Source organism: Protomyctophum parallelum (genome assembly GCF_964188405.1).
Source record: "Protomyctophum parallelum genome assembly, chromosome: 21".
Classification (NCBI taxonomy): Eukaryota; Metazoa; Chordata; class Actinopteri; order Myctophiformes; family Myctophidae; genus Protomyctophum; species Protomyctophum parallelum.
Genome location: NC_139713.1, coordinates 30,785,460 through 30,799,723, shown reverse-complemented (window position 1 = coordinate 30,799,723; position 14,264 = coordinate 30,785,460). Strand labels below are relative to the sequence as shown.

General features: G+C 43.4%; 1 protein-coding gene across 1 annotated transcript in view; it reads right to left on the bottom strand.

The window, feature by feature from the left end:
• Positions 1-73: 73 nt before the first annotated feature.
• golga2 (golgin A2) overlaps positions 74-14,264 on the bottom strand; it is a gene marked incomplete at its 5' end in the record, with an annotated part of 34,300 nt that continues 20,109 nt past the window's right edge. The window contains 13 exon segments of the mRNA XM_083793771.1: positions 74-4,375; positions 5,026-5,218; positions 6,915-7,021; positions 7,367-7,528; positions 9,647-9,872; positions 10,191-10,279; positions 10,863-10,962; positions 12,097-12,321; positions 12,513-12,626; positions 12,877-13,095; positions 13,467-13,609; positions 13,722-13,809; positions 14,085-14,192. Coding sequence (XP_083649897.1) covers positions 4,098-4,375; positions 5,026-5,218; positions 6,915-7,021; positions 7,367-7,528; positions 9,647-9,872; positions 10,191-10,279; positions 10,863-10,962; positions 12,097-12,321; positions 12,513-12,626; positions 12,877-13,095; positions 13,467-13,609; positions 13,722-13,809; positions 14,085-14,192 — 2,052 coding nt within the window. The 3' untranslated portion in view covers positions 74-4,097.

Genomic DNA, 14,264 nt, shown 5'->3' with positions numbered 1-14,264 from the left:
GGTACTGTATGTATGACAAAGTACTATGTATACTACACCGACAAATTATGTCCAAAAAACATCCAACAAAGAGTTCAATTTACTCAGTTTTATTCGACAGAAGGGAAGAAAAATCTTGAGAAAAAATAATCAAATCTGAATTTTCCTGTCAGAAGCCGTCTTCTATAAAACAGGCTCATCAGGACAATCCTTCATTGCCTTCCAACAGTCACTTCTACATTACATTAAAACTGATTAGTCCAGATACTTATTCCAAATAAATATTAGATTCTCTTTTAGTTAACCTTTGTATTAAATCAATCACATCCAGTCTGCAACTCCCAAGCCTCCTCTACATTGTCCATGTGCCCTGCCCTGCCCCCCCCCCCCCCCTGCCACGACTCGGCACTCGCGAAGAGACACACGTACATGCAGTTCACGCTGCTATAGCCACACACCAGGCATAATGAATATACATTATTATACAGTGACAGTATGTACACCACCTCTTTTTACAGTATAGAGACAATAAATGCTTTATCTGCAGCTCCTCGCTCGCTCTCTCTCTCTCTCACACACACTCACACACACACAGCCAACGGTAAATGTTGGGAAGTGAGGAAGATAATCATTTTAACCGTTTTATGTCACCGCCCCACCAACAATACTATAAAATATTTGATATGAATTTTTTGGTTTGACCACTCCCCAAAAGCAACAAGGGAAAAAAGAAAAAGTATTCCATAGCATGTTTAAAAAAGAAAAAGAGAACCAAGAAATTTTAAAATCTACAATGGCGGTCGATTAATTAATAAACCACCGTGCTGCTCAAAGTGCTGTGGTTTAGGGTAGGCTAGCATTGCTGATGCCTGGTTTATACAAGCTTATGTGTCAAGTGTGAGACACACTTGACACATAAGTATAACTCAGGCATTACTCAAAGTAAACAAATCACCTACACCTACATTACATGCACATTTCCTTGACAATGCAAGTCAGATCTCACAAACATACAGTACAATATTTGTAAATATCACAGCCAATTTTCCTCTAGCTTTTTCTATGGTAATGATTGACCAAAAGGTGTATAGTTTAATAATCAGATAGACCCGGTTTTATTTTCTAAGGATACATTTTAAGGGAGGAAATACTTTAAGGGAACAAAACAAAATAAACTGTTGGATTGAAGAGCCACGTTACTGAAAAGTGGACGTTCACCTAAAATAACCGATTTGAAAAATCGCTTGAAAATCAGCTATTTTCAGTGAGTGACACCATCGTAATAATGATGAAGTATAAAATTAGGCTTCAACACCCTAATATATCCGTACATTCACCAGTGGCATAGACCAGAGGCTCTCTAAAAACAGAGGCCGCTGTCAACAGAATTGGCAAAACTAAACTGACTAGGCTATATGGTGCATGTCTGGTACGTCCAGTCCACGTTTGTGAAAATGATCCGTCCCCAAAATACATCAATTCTGAAAGCTGCAGTCCATAACTTCGTTTGTGGTATTTCAACCCATCTGTATGGTAGAGTATGCTAATTCATTAGAATGAAGACAACTACGGTGGTTGGAGGTGGTCTCCCTCCTCTATCGAGACATCGTTTTAGATCCTGTGGTCAGGTTAATTGGATCAACGGTAGGTATGTCAGCACTCGCCCAGGGGAAACCAGGTTAAAATCCTGGCAGGTAGGCCATGAAACTTATGGATTGCAGCTTTAAACAGAGTGGTGCCCCTCCTGTTACTTTGCTTCCGCTTACTGCTAATATTTACACCCCAGCGCGCGAGCGCGCGCACACACACACACACACACACACACACATTTCATTAACTTCACTAATGAAGCATGTCTTCAATTGGAAGCCTCAGCCCAGGTGTAAAACACAACGACATCATAGGATTCCCCATCGTCCTCCATAGATATCTACCAACTAGAACATCTCTATGGCAGAACAGCTGCTGTGACAGCTAGATATGACGGTTATGATGAGAAGCTTTGTACAGATTTAGTGCAATCATATCTATTATCTAATAGAACTACAGAAAAAAAAAGAACAGGTGCAACTGCACGCACGCGCACGCGCACACACACACACACACACACACACACACACACACGCACACACACACACACACACACACACACACACGGCAATGCACTCACAGAGTCCAGTTGTAAAGTATGTGCAGTAAATTATCTCTGATGTCGAACTAGACGTAGAGGATAAAGAAAATTGGCTCTAAAGTGACTATTATAAGTGACGCAATAAAACGTCAAGACCCCATGGAGTGGAAATTAGAGAGAGAAAAACAAAACAAAAACCCAAGAGAGGGACACCCTTCATAGTCTGAATGTGAATGTTAACTTGAGTTATGGTGGAAAACATTGCGAGCACTAGTCCTCCTCAGAAGCACGAGACTTGAACCCCAGCAACCCAATTCTGGAGGGGAACATTCGGCAAAAATGGCACAAGCTCACAAGCTTGTAACATTTGTGAGCTTGCTATTTTTGGCTTCGAGATTTGGTGTAGACGGAAAAAAGCGGTACAAGTACAGTTGACTTGCAACTCAAGTCTGTTTCACTAAGACTAGAGGGTTTAAGAGGTTAAGTGACAAATTCTAATTCCATGGAATCTTTAAAGATTCTCAACCAATGAAAACTGATCTATTGGAGAATTTGGTGGACCCCTCCCTCCCTCACTCCCCCTCAAACTCCAGACAATTACAGGACGTCTCGTAAATAAACTTGAAAAAAACAAAAGAAATAAACCATAATTTAACATTTAATTTACTGTACTCACTGTGAATTAGATAATGGGTGGGTACATTAATAGCAGGTTCAGTACCCAATCTTTCTACATACCTCGCACCTTCCTGATTCATACTAGCCACAGCTCTTCAGAGTGTAGAGACCGAGCCGTAGCACGCGCTCACACTATGAATATCATATAATTTGTGCTAAGCTCCTTTTCAACATTGATCTTGCGCTTTTTTTCCCAGCTGGGGCTGTAAGCACAAACTCACTTTTCACCTCCACTTCGCCCTCTCTCCCCCTCTGTACCACACAACCTTTATCATCCTCCTTGCATGCCGGAATTATACTTGGTTGCGTGCCGAAAATAGCAGATGTGCGAGCTTGTAGATTTATGCCAAGGCGAAGAAGGTGGAAGCTTTCCTTCAAGACGGCTTTTGAGAATTTCCCGGAACACCCTACACAACAAGGCTCTCCCAGTTTCCCAAGCCAATCAGGCAAATTAGCTGGTTGGCATATTACAGGTTAGAGAAAGCCAAGTCACAAGAAGTGGATACAAATGAGGTCTTTGTTTTTATTTTGAGATATTTTTTGATCATCATTTTATCATGTATTACACTGTAATATTATACATGAATAGAATATATACAAGCTCACAATGAGACACATTGTGAACATATAGATCTGCTATTTTTGGCACGCAACTATGTATAAATGAGGCTTCAGTCGTCCTGTCTCATGAACACAGCCTCATCACACACATTCGAGTAGATTGAGATTAATACATTCAAATGTTATATTCTTTTTGGCAGGTTGGCAATAAATGTTTAGTGTAACAGATCTGAACCTGAACGAACACACACACTGCACACAGACATGCTGTTAATTCTCAGACAGCTCCAACTATTGGGGTGAGGGGCAGAAGTTATACCTGCTTTATTGCACTCATGTATTAGAAGGGGAGAGAAGGGAGTGGGCGGTATGGTGGAGAGGGTAGTAAATTGAATGGAGGAATACTGATTATCTCTTCTCTTGTAACGGCTTCACTGATAGGATATTGGAAGGTTCCAACCACGCAAAATGGGGGGGAAACAATAGGAAGCAACAAAAGTTATAGAAAATTCTCACACTCACTCAGTCATGGACAAGGAATTTCAAAGGAATTTGGTCAAGGCCATTAACCTATTTGTGAGCAACCAAGGGTCAGATTACCAGTGATGAATTCATGAGCAGTATGACCCATAAGCTCGTACAAAAAAGTAGTTATGTGTTGATTGGTTCCGAAAGACCTAAAGACTTCTCAACACAGACATCAGGCCTACAGTAAGCTGGCCCAGTAGCACGCCTGTCCGTCTCTCTCTCACACGACCAGGATCTTAACCTCATCCTGTTCATCGGGCCGGTAGAAGAAGGGGATGCAAGGGTTCTCCCCCAGGAACGGGGGTGCACGGGGGGCTCCCTGGGGGTTCTGGATCTCCTGCAGCAGCTGCATGATCTGCCTGGCTGTGCCGTCCTCCTCGGGGCCGGTGGCCTGAGAGTCAGCGGGAGCCAGCCCGGTCGACGACGACGACGACTGTGGGAACACGTTGGCCTCCTCACCTGGGGTGGGGTCCGTGAGGGGGATGACCTCCATGTGATCTACAGTAGAGGGGAAACAGGTCGTCGCTGTGTCGGGACTCGGGCAGAAATCGAGCTTAAATCTCATAATTCAGTTGAATCCATCGGAACAATTTTCATATAAACTCAAATTATTTTCATTGGTTAACAAATAGCATTGATTTACAGCAATCATTTTTATCCAATCAAGAGAGATAAATCATCATCATCATCATATTCAGTCAATGTCTGTGTGTGTCACTGTGACTGCCGTAGCTCATCACTGCCTGCACCAATCGCTCCCACTTTTCACAGGCATTGACCATAATAATATGGAGGTCTTAACGAAGCCCTTTTTTCGATTTGACACATTAATAATTAATAATTAATTTATTAGCGAAAACGCACCCAGGGCACAGTACCCCCCGCGGCCACATGGGGGATACTGCGCCCGTCTCACAATGGGTAAGGGCTAGTACAGGATAAACAAGTGAAATTAGGAGTGATGAAACAAAGCAAAAATTGGAAGTGGTACATGATAAAATGTAAGCCAATAAATGATCTTTGTGGAGTTCTCCATTAATACATAAAATTTGTATCTTGACCTGAACACGTATTTAACACATGTAGCAATGATCACTATTAGAATATAGATATTTAACTAAAAACACATGACAAAGGAACTGACATACCTGCTCCGTCGACTGCATTAAGCTCTGTGCACGTGTGTGGCAGGTGCTCTGCGTGTGTGTGCTCCTCCCCGAGGGGCAGTAGGTCAGGGTTAACTGAGCTGCTGTTGGCCAGAGCCCCGGTGTAGCGGCTGTACCAGTCGTTCCGCTCCGCTACCAGCCTCATCACCAGGTCCTGAAGCTCTGCCAGCTTAGCCTAATGGGCCAGGGAGGCCCAGGCCAGAGACAGTGGGGCAGAACGTCAGTTAACAACATTTCCATCCAAGTACACTCGTCTTATATTGTTTTGTATTGATTAACGTTCGAGAACGCGCTATACTACTGTCTACCACCAGCGTCTGTGTCTAGGCGATAAACCGGAAGTGGCTGGTCCGCCGATAAAAAGGTTCCCCCTCATTGACTTGAAGGGTGGCCGAGATGCGGACACCCTTTTATCTCGGATTCTAATCCCACATTCCAGTTCTAATCAAACTTATTTGCGGCCGATTCCAGTCGCTGGTCGCGGTTAAAAGAATCTTGTGGGCAGGTCACTGAGGATGCCAGTGTGACCCTCGAAAGCAGGACAGAATCTGTCATTTTATACTACTTGTGTGCAAATCTTTGAATATATATATTTTTAAAGCGAACATTTTTAACTAAAATCTTTGCTTCTGGGTGTCCCTGGAACAAAATTATTTTTAGAAGGTGGTCGGCAGCCAAATACATACTATGTAAAGTTAATTTTGGTAAAAAGCAGGTAAAAGAGTAACATTTGAGCAGACTAACATCATCAGTCACTCTGCCATTCAATGTAGTAGAAGACCTGCGAGTTTACACCGCAGATATGTCATCTCCGCCTACAGGACATGTTTGCTGCGACCAGGGGACCTGTTTAGTGCACTTATGAACTTCATGCAGTACTTCTCGTCAACCAGTAGGTGTCCTACCAGCACCAGGATCTACATTTTCTCAACAGCAATATACAGGCACTGAACATGTACTAGTTATTTATTTTTTATTAACATACTCTACCATACACGTTTATTCATTCAAATACTTTACCGGATTGCAGCTTTAAAAAGGTTTCATATACAACGACGACGACCAAAGAAAATGCAGATGACTTGCCATGGAATGGCGTTGTCAACGTACTGATACCTATTGCTAGGCATTTTAAGAAAAACTAAAACATACACAAACTTCTTAAGCTTTTTGTCTCTCTAGGAACAACAAGCATAGTTCTCTTCCTCTTTTCTTATACAGCTGTGATGAAACAGAGCAGCTATTGCCAAAAGAAAGAACAATGACATGTCAGATATTATATAAGTGAGAAAGCGCTATACTGTATGAAAGAAGATACAAAGATGTCATGTAGCTGCAATGACAAGTCCCCGATATTATCTCAAGAAAAAACGGAAAACAGGGGGAAAAAACCTGATACCAAATGAATCTAGCTATTAATTACTATCTGTTGCATGCAAGTTTGAGTATTTTTAAATTGCTTTGTGTTAAATGTTTCTCCATTATTGTGGCCTGGGCGATTATTATCATAAATAAGATAATTTATCATTGCAAAAGACGTTGACTCAGATCTCTGCTGAATGCAACAAATTTCCCCTCTGAATGAAAACTACCAACTTCAATACTTTAACGAACAACCAGTGTTTTGAAGCACTGCAGCTAACTGTCAGGGGAATGACACAGCAAACAATCTTGCCGACCACGAGTCGAACAAGGGGACACGCTGAACAAGGCTATTTGTGCTCATGTGGTGTGCGTTCTTCTAACCATTCGGCTATCTGGTCACCCGGTGACAGAGTCTAAAGTGTAGACTCTGTTTCTCTAAAGCCTAGATACTGATGAGAGTACCTTCATCTCCTCCCTGTCCAGGGCCAACATACTGATGAGAGTACCTTCATCTCCTCCCTGTCCAGGGCCAACATACTGATGTACTGCTCCTTTTCCTGGTGTTTCTGCTTCATTATGGCCCGCTGGTTCTGGTACAGTGCTATGTATTCTCCTGTCAAACAAACAACAAAAAGAACTGTCTATATACAAGTGATTGTTCATGCAAATTATGTGTCACAGGGCTCCTCACAAAGTGAGAAATTCCTTTCCATACTGAACATTTACAAGGCTTTTTAGTTTTATTCAGTTAAGAGTAAATCTTTAACAAATTGTGATCAACTTAAAACCGACAGCCGCTACCGTGTGTCACCATTACCTGTCCTATAGCACTGGTTCCAGAACACTGGTTCACACACGCGACACAAAGTGACACATTGTGAGCTTGTAGATCGGTTATTTTCAATAGTTTGGATCCCGGGCAAACCTCTCAGGGCTAAAAGGTTGTGGAACCACTGACCTATGGTGTCCGTCTCGCCAGAGAGCTGGATGCAGCGGTGCTCCAGCTCCTCCACCCGCTCCTTCAGGTCGGCCTTCTCCTGCATGAGGGAGGTGAAGCGCTGCTGGAGCTTCTCCATGGCTTCCTGCAGGGCCTCGTGCACTTCTACTGGCACGCCTCCTTCTGGACAGGGGACAGCAGAGGAGGAATGCACTCAGAGTGGGTGCCATGGACGCAAAGGGGTTCCTCAGAATTCTTTAATAATATTTGGAATGTATCAATATCACGTCAGTTTAACCCATTCTGACAGTTTTCTGAAAAAGCTATGTTTCTATGTCAGTCGTTCTTTGATTTAAAAAAAAAATAGCAGACCTACGAGCTCGTAGCGAGCCACTCTGTGGCGCGATAGCTTGTAGATCTGCTATTTTTCAATAGCTAAATTATAACAATGTTTAAAACACCAAAAGGGGTTCCCGCCCAAAATGGGTTAACCACTTTCAACTTTGTGAAACGGACCCAAGTTGTACTGTACTTGGTGCGATCTTTTTCAGCCTACAGTACACCAAGTCTCTTCACCAAAAATAGCAGATCTACAAGCTTGTAGATCCGTGGTGAATGTTCCACCCAGATATAAAGGTTATTATTAGTGATGCACAGAATATTCGGCAGAAAATGGCTAAAAATGCATTTTCGGCCTATTCGGTTTCGGCCCAAATAGGCAGAAAATATATCACTGAATAGTGTATGCAATTAATGCATTCAAAAGAGCTGAATAAATGTTTTATGGATCCATAATAGTGATTATTATTTAAGTTAACATAACATTTGTAGAATCAAACTCAGGTTAATGGGTTAAGTGAGGATACTAAAACAGCGATATTCAGTTACACTTCATACCAATGATACTGTGCGGGTGTAGTTATGTTAAGTGATAACCACTTTCAACATGGCATTATAGGCAAAAGTTTTCTAAATCTTTCAAATTTTCCAAACATCTACAAGCTTGTAGGTCAACATTTTTTTCTATTTGTTGTACAACAAAGTATTTATAGTGCTTAAGTGGCCTTCTGGACTATGTATGGCTGGAAACATTGTGGTTGCAAGGACTGCATTTCTGACCTTTCAGATACAGGACTGTGTCACAGTCATTACCAAGTGATTGAGAGATTATTTATGCTGTACTTACTCTGTATAAACATACTATTTTAACTAGTGATGCACCGAATATTCGGCCGCAGAAAATATATATAAAAATATATCACCGAATAGTGTATGCAATTAATGCATTCAAAAGGGCTGAATAAATGTTTTATGGACCCATAATAGTGATTATTATTTAAGTTAAGTTATTTTGCCATAAATCAGGTAGCTTTAAGGTACGGCCATGACAGCAATGGTAGGAAAAAATATGTATAATATTAATCATATTCGGATATTAGGTATTCGGTTTTCGGCCAACTGTTTCCTATATTCGGTATTCGGTTTCGGCCAAGAATTTCTCTTTCGGTGCATCCCTAGTTATTATTATTCGTTTCAATCTGTCCTAAATGTAAACAGATCTTCTCCTTGTTTTACATATTTGACATAAAATATATATAACAAAGAAATCAGGGATGTCGTGGATGACATGGCCTGAGCCAGAAATGTTTGAGAACCACTACACTCATGTGTCATGATTAATTTATCACAAAGGTGTTCTCTCTCAATTCCTCTCTTCAGCCTTGCTTAAATTTCCGCTCTACTTTAATCCAGTCAGATGTTGCTGCAGAGATGTGCTGACAAAGTGATTGTCAGCAAATGTGATAAAACTTACATTTGCATGTTTTGAGGTTATGGTATAATTTCCACAATATTTAAATTATGTTGCCCCATTTTATGGGAAACAATAATGTAGGCCATGTGACATGATGGCATCTGCATGACAATTTGTCAACAGCACCACAGAAATTGTGGATAAGCTTAAAAACACAAGACAAAACTAGAAAGCCTGTTAACCAGGAATAGCATGAGGCTTTACAGCTTGTGTAACACATTGAACTCGCACCTATTTAGACCTGAGGCCGATTATAAAAACACATTCTCTAAAACCTAACCTATGGTTTCAGAAAACCTTCCGAGTCAAAAAGTAAAAGAATTATAATTGTGTTGACACAGAGGTAGCATACGGATTGAAAGGTAAAACAACGTATAGGTTGCAACAGGTCTAAATGGGGTAAGTCTTGTGACAGTTCCTCCCAAAACAAAGTTAAAAAAAAGGTCGATCTCCAATAATTTGGCTGCATCCCAAACTATTCCTCTCACCATAGTGTTCATGGCCGTGGTCACACTGATCGTGTTGCTCGTGTTCAGGGTGGTAGCGATGGTGGTCACTGGCCTCCTGACTGTGGTGCTGGTGCTCTGGGCTGAGGGCTTTGGTCTCGGCCTGGTGGCGTGCTGCCATGTGGAGCCTGTGTTCTTCCTCCAGATGCCTCATGGCCTCATCCCTCTCTGCCTCCAACTGGGCCAGAGCCCCTCGGATGAACTCCTCCTAGATGGAGAGACGGAGAAGAGGAGTTTAAAGAGAGTCAAGTGGGAAAGATTAACAGGAAAAACAGAGAAGGTGGGTGGAAGGGGATGATATGGATTGAAGATAAAAACTAAAACGTGTATATACACACATATATATATATATTTGACTCCTGACTCTACTAGTAGTTCTGAAACACAGTGTGACATGAATGCTAACTTCAAGCCTGACTTTTCATGCAACCCAGAAGTGTTCAGATGCAATCCAGAAGTGTCCAGATGTAAGATTTATACTAAGGAAAGCTGTGAGAGATACCTAATACGTTTAGCCTAGACTTACCATTTCTTCTCGACTATCAAAATCATCAGGGATAACTATGGAGGAGTTTGTTGGGCTTTCCTGCAAAGATTGACTCTCAACTCCATCTCCTAGAAAACAAAATCACAAACAATTATTGGCTGACACCGTCCGACTGGCTAATTCAGTGGCTCTCAAATATTGTCATGATCCCTACCTGAAAAGGTTGTGTGAGGGACTCCCATAATAGAGGTGTCAAGATTTGTCATCATTTTTTGAAAATAGCCAATCTACATTACATTGCGACTGACGAGTTGTAAACTTGATAAAATGGGGCTTAAGTCTTTAACCGTTTGTCTTTATTTTGTTGGGTACCTCTTCAACAACCCCATTTGGAGAATCAGTAGACTAAATAATATTATATTATTTTCCAAAAGGTTATGTGCATGAACAACAAACTTCTTATCAAAGTGCCAATTGTATAATTGATGAAGAAACATGTCGGTTGAATAATATATCGTATAAATTAAAATGATCGCAATGTAAGCTAGCAATGTAAAGTCAACGTTTTTTAGTAGATTGTTTCCGTGTCATGGCTTTCAGAGTAAAAGCGCTGAGACAACCCCGGCCACCCAGAGCTCCTATTTTTAAGTACTTCCGGCACTGATAGGGTTAAGACAAGCAAAGCCCAGACCAGTCCAAACACTGTCTAACCTTGGTATCTCGATACGTTGTCCAGGGCAGAGCTGTTGAGCAGATCTTGAACCTCCACCTTGAGCTGCTGGTTGTCTTTGGCCAACTGCTCCAAATGTCCCTGAAGGGGCAGATAGGATACAGTAGATCAGTCAACAGTCTCAGGCATTAAGAAAGTAAGGACAGAAGGAAAGACCAGGCATAGATCAAGTGACAGATACAGTAGATACAAGCGAGAGAGAGAGAGAATACAGTCAGTGTGCCAGTGATTGTATGTGCTCCCCCCCACACACACACACACACACACACACACACACACACACACACACACGCTTATGGCAGTCCATCGATGTCGATGATGACGTTGCTCCAAATATAGTTTATGAGATGATTATTGTTGTGTCTGTCGTCTGTGCATAGCCAGGTGGCTGTTCAGACCGATGCGTGATCCGCAGACTTTGTCACAGGAGGGGCAGGGGAAGGCAGCAGTGGTGGTCGGTGGACCTTTGGCACGTTGGTGCCGCTGTGCACGCCGCTGTACTCTCCTCTCTGTGAGCTTCTCCTGAAGGTGAGTGATTCCCTGGTGACAGGTAGAGCTCCAGGTGTGGCGATCAGCAGCCAGGGACTCTAGTGCTGGTGGTCTGATGTCACACTTCTTCAGGAGGGTTTTGATGTGGTCCTTGTACCTCTTTTTTGGACCTCCGGCAGCCCTTTGACCGGCTTGAAGCTGGCCATACAGGATCTGTCGGGGTAGGCGATGGGCTGGCATACGGATCACATGCCCGACCCATCTGAGGTGTTTTTGGCCAAGGAGTGCTGTAATGCTGGGTGTGTTGGTCCGGTCGTATATTTCAGTGTACGGCACCCTGTCGGCCCAGGTCAGACCCAGGATCCTTTGGAGGCAGAAGATGTGGAAAGCCTCTAGACAGTTTATGTGCCTCTGGTAGGGTGTCCAGGTATCCGAGCTGTAGAGCAGTGTGGAGAGGCAGATTGCCTTGTACACAGCTGCCTTAGTGGAGATGGTGAGGTCCCTGTTCTGGAAAACCCTGGACCTTAGCCTACCAAAGGCAGCAGAGGCCAGGCCGATGCGTGCCTGGACGTCATCGTCTATGGTGCAGGATGGTGACAGAGTGCTACCGAGGTAGGTGAAGTGAGGGACGTGGGTGAAGATAGGCGTGTTTGGCTGGGGGGTGAAATGCTGCACGAGTATTTGTGTTTTTTTTATGTTTATCTGGTCGACCACACACACACACACCTGTGCTTGTTGGAGCTGATGTTGGCTGATCTCCAGCTGTGCACGTCCCTGGCTCTCATCGTGGTGCAGCCGGTCCATGAGCTGGCTCTGCTGGAGGTACTGGTGGTGAATGTGCTGGCGCTCTGTGACCAGCGTCTGGTAGCCTGTACAGTACTGTTGCAGGTGGGCAGCCAGCTGGTCCCTCTGCTCTAGCACAGCCCGAAGCTCCCCACTCTTTTCTTCTATCTGGTGACGAGAGCAGAGATTAGGGCTGGGCAACTGACCCAGAACATATCGGAAAACCAATATTTAGAAACCAATAACAGATATAATCTTCGACATGAAGAAAATAGTACAGAAATAGTGAAACTATCTACAGACTCACAATAAGACGCAGTGTGTGTGTGTGTGGGGTGCCTTTCTGTGAGCGACCCTACCTGCTCCTTGCCGTTGTGAAGAGCCTCCTGAATTTCCCCCATCCTGCGAGCCAGCTCCTTCTTCACATATTGCTCTGACTGGATGGCGGTGGTCAGCTCCATGTTTTCATTTGTCTACAAAATCATTAAATAACAGCGATTGATATTCTGAAATTCTGAATGTGATTTCACAATAAGTTTCCTACACTAAAACGGCTCCGATCAGACATCAGATCACATCTCTACCAAATGAATATCAGGCATGGATGGAAAAGAGAAGAAGTGGTAGAAGAAAACTATGCCTGAAGTGATAACCGAGACGAGAAGGAAGCAAACATGAGAAGTTAGAAGCCGAGTAGCAACGTACACCACTCTCGTGCCTCACCAGTTTGACGAAGCCGTTCTGCAGCTCAGCCAGCTGGTCCTTCAGCGTGCGGTTCTGGGTGAGCGCCCGGCTGATGGTTGCCTTGTCCGACTGGACGTCCTCCAGCATGCGCCGGCGGTCCTCAGCCTCCTGAGTCCGGCTCTCTATCTGCTGCTCCAGTTCCCCAAGACGGGTCTCCTGCTCCGCACACATCCGACTCAGCTGCTGGTTGTTGTGCAGCTACCGAGGTGGGATTGTTACAGAGGGTGGGGTTCAGGTTTAGATGCGTAAAATGACCTATGAGACGCAATTATAGCTACCAAGGTGGTGGTGGTATTGCGGGGTAAGTTATGAGTTATGTTGCGTTCACACGGGCAGGCGCAATGATGCAGTCTGCTATTAATTATCAATGGTAGTGACATGACGATGCAAAGACAAATGGTGCATGTAGCTGCTCCAAATGATACTCCCATTTGTCTTTGCGTCTTCCCGTGTGAGCGCACCATTATAGAAGAGTATGGAGAAACTGACAACCAACTAATTCTGGGTGATTTGTAACTGGGTCGACACAAAACATAACGGGTCAGGTGTGGAAAGCACGTTGCACACACCTGTGCCTGGTACTGTGCCGTGATGGCATCTTTCTCCTGCTGCAAGCTGCTGACGGCCTCTTGCAGAGCCACCTCACTCTCCGACGGCCCAGAGGGTTCTGGCTCTATCTGGCCCTGGGCTTCCCTTTCCTGGGCCAGTGTTTCTGGAGGAGAAGAGACTTTCATGTTCAGCATCATTTTAAAACACTTCATATAGAAATGGATGAGAAAAGTTGAGTGGTCAAGCAGGCAGTAGAGTAGATGCATGCTTTTCACCTGCAATATTCTTTAGTTCAGTTATTTGTGCTTCCAGCTCCTGGACTTGGCTGATGCTCCTGTCCCTCTCCTCTGCTACTAATCTCACCTGTCAACACACAAACGCACACATGAAAGAAGAAAACTGTGATTTTATGAAAGGATGATATTGCATACTCGTTCCATCTCATCTCATGTTTGTTAACACAGGTGTCAACACCGTCTTTAACCACTTATATACTTTGGCATATACTTTGACAAATAGCATTTTTACTAGTATTTCTGAACATTTTATAAAAGAAAAAAAAAAGGCTTTTGAAAAGATGTCACCTATAATAAAGAGGGACACCAGGTTGAGACAGCAGTGCTAGTCATACAGTATACCTGCGATAAGAGCTGCTCTGTTTTGTCCTTCCAGACACGTCCGTCCTCCTGTATCTGTTCAGCATAGCGGTCCCTCTCTGTTTGCAGCTGGACTACTGACTCCATCAGCTGTGTCACCAAAGACACAGAGGAAAACATGATTCAATATGGTTTTGGCAGGGTGGGTTCAGTTTGTTAGAT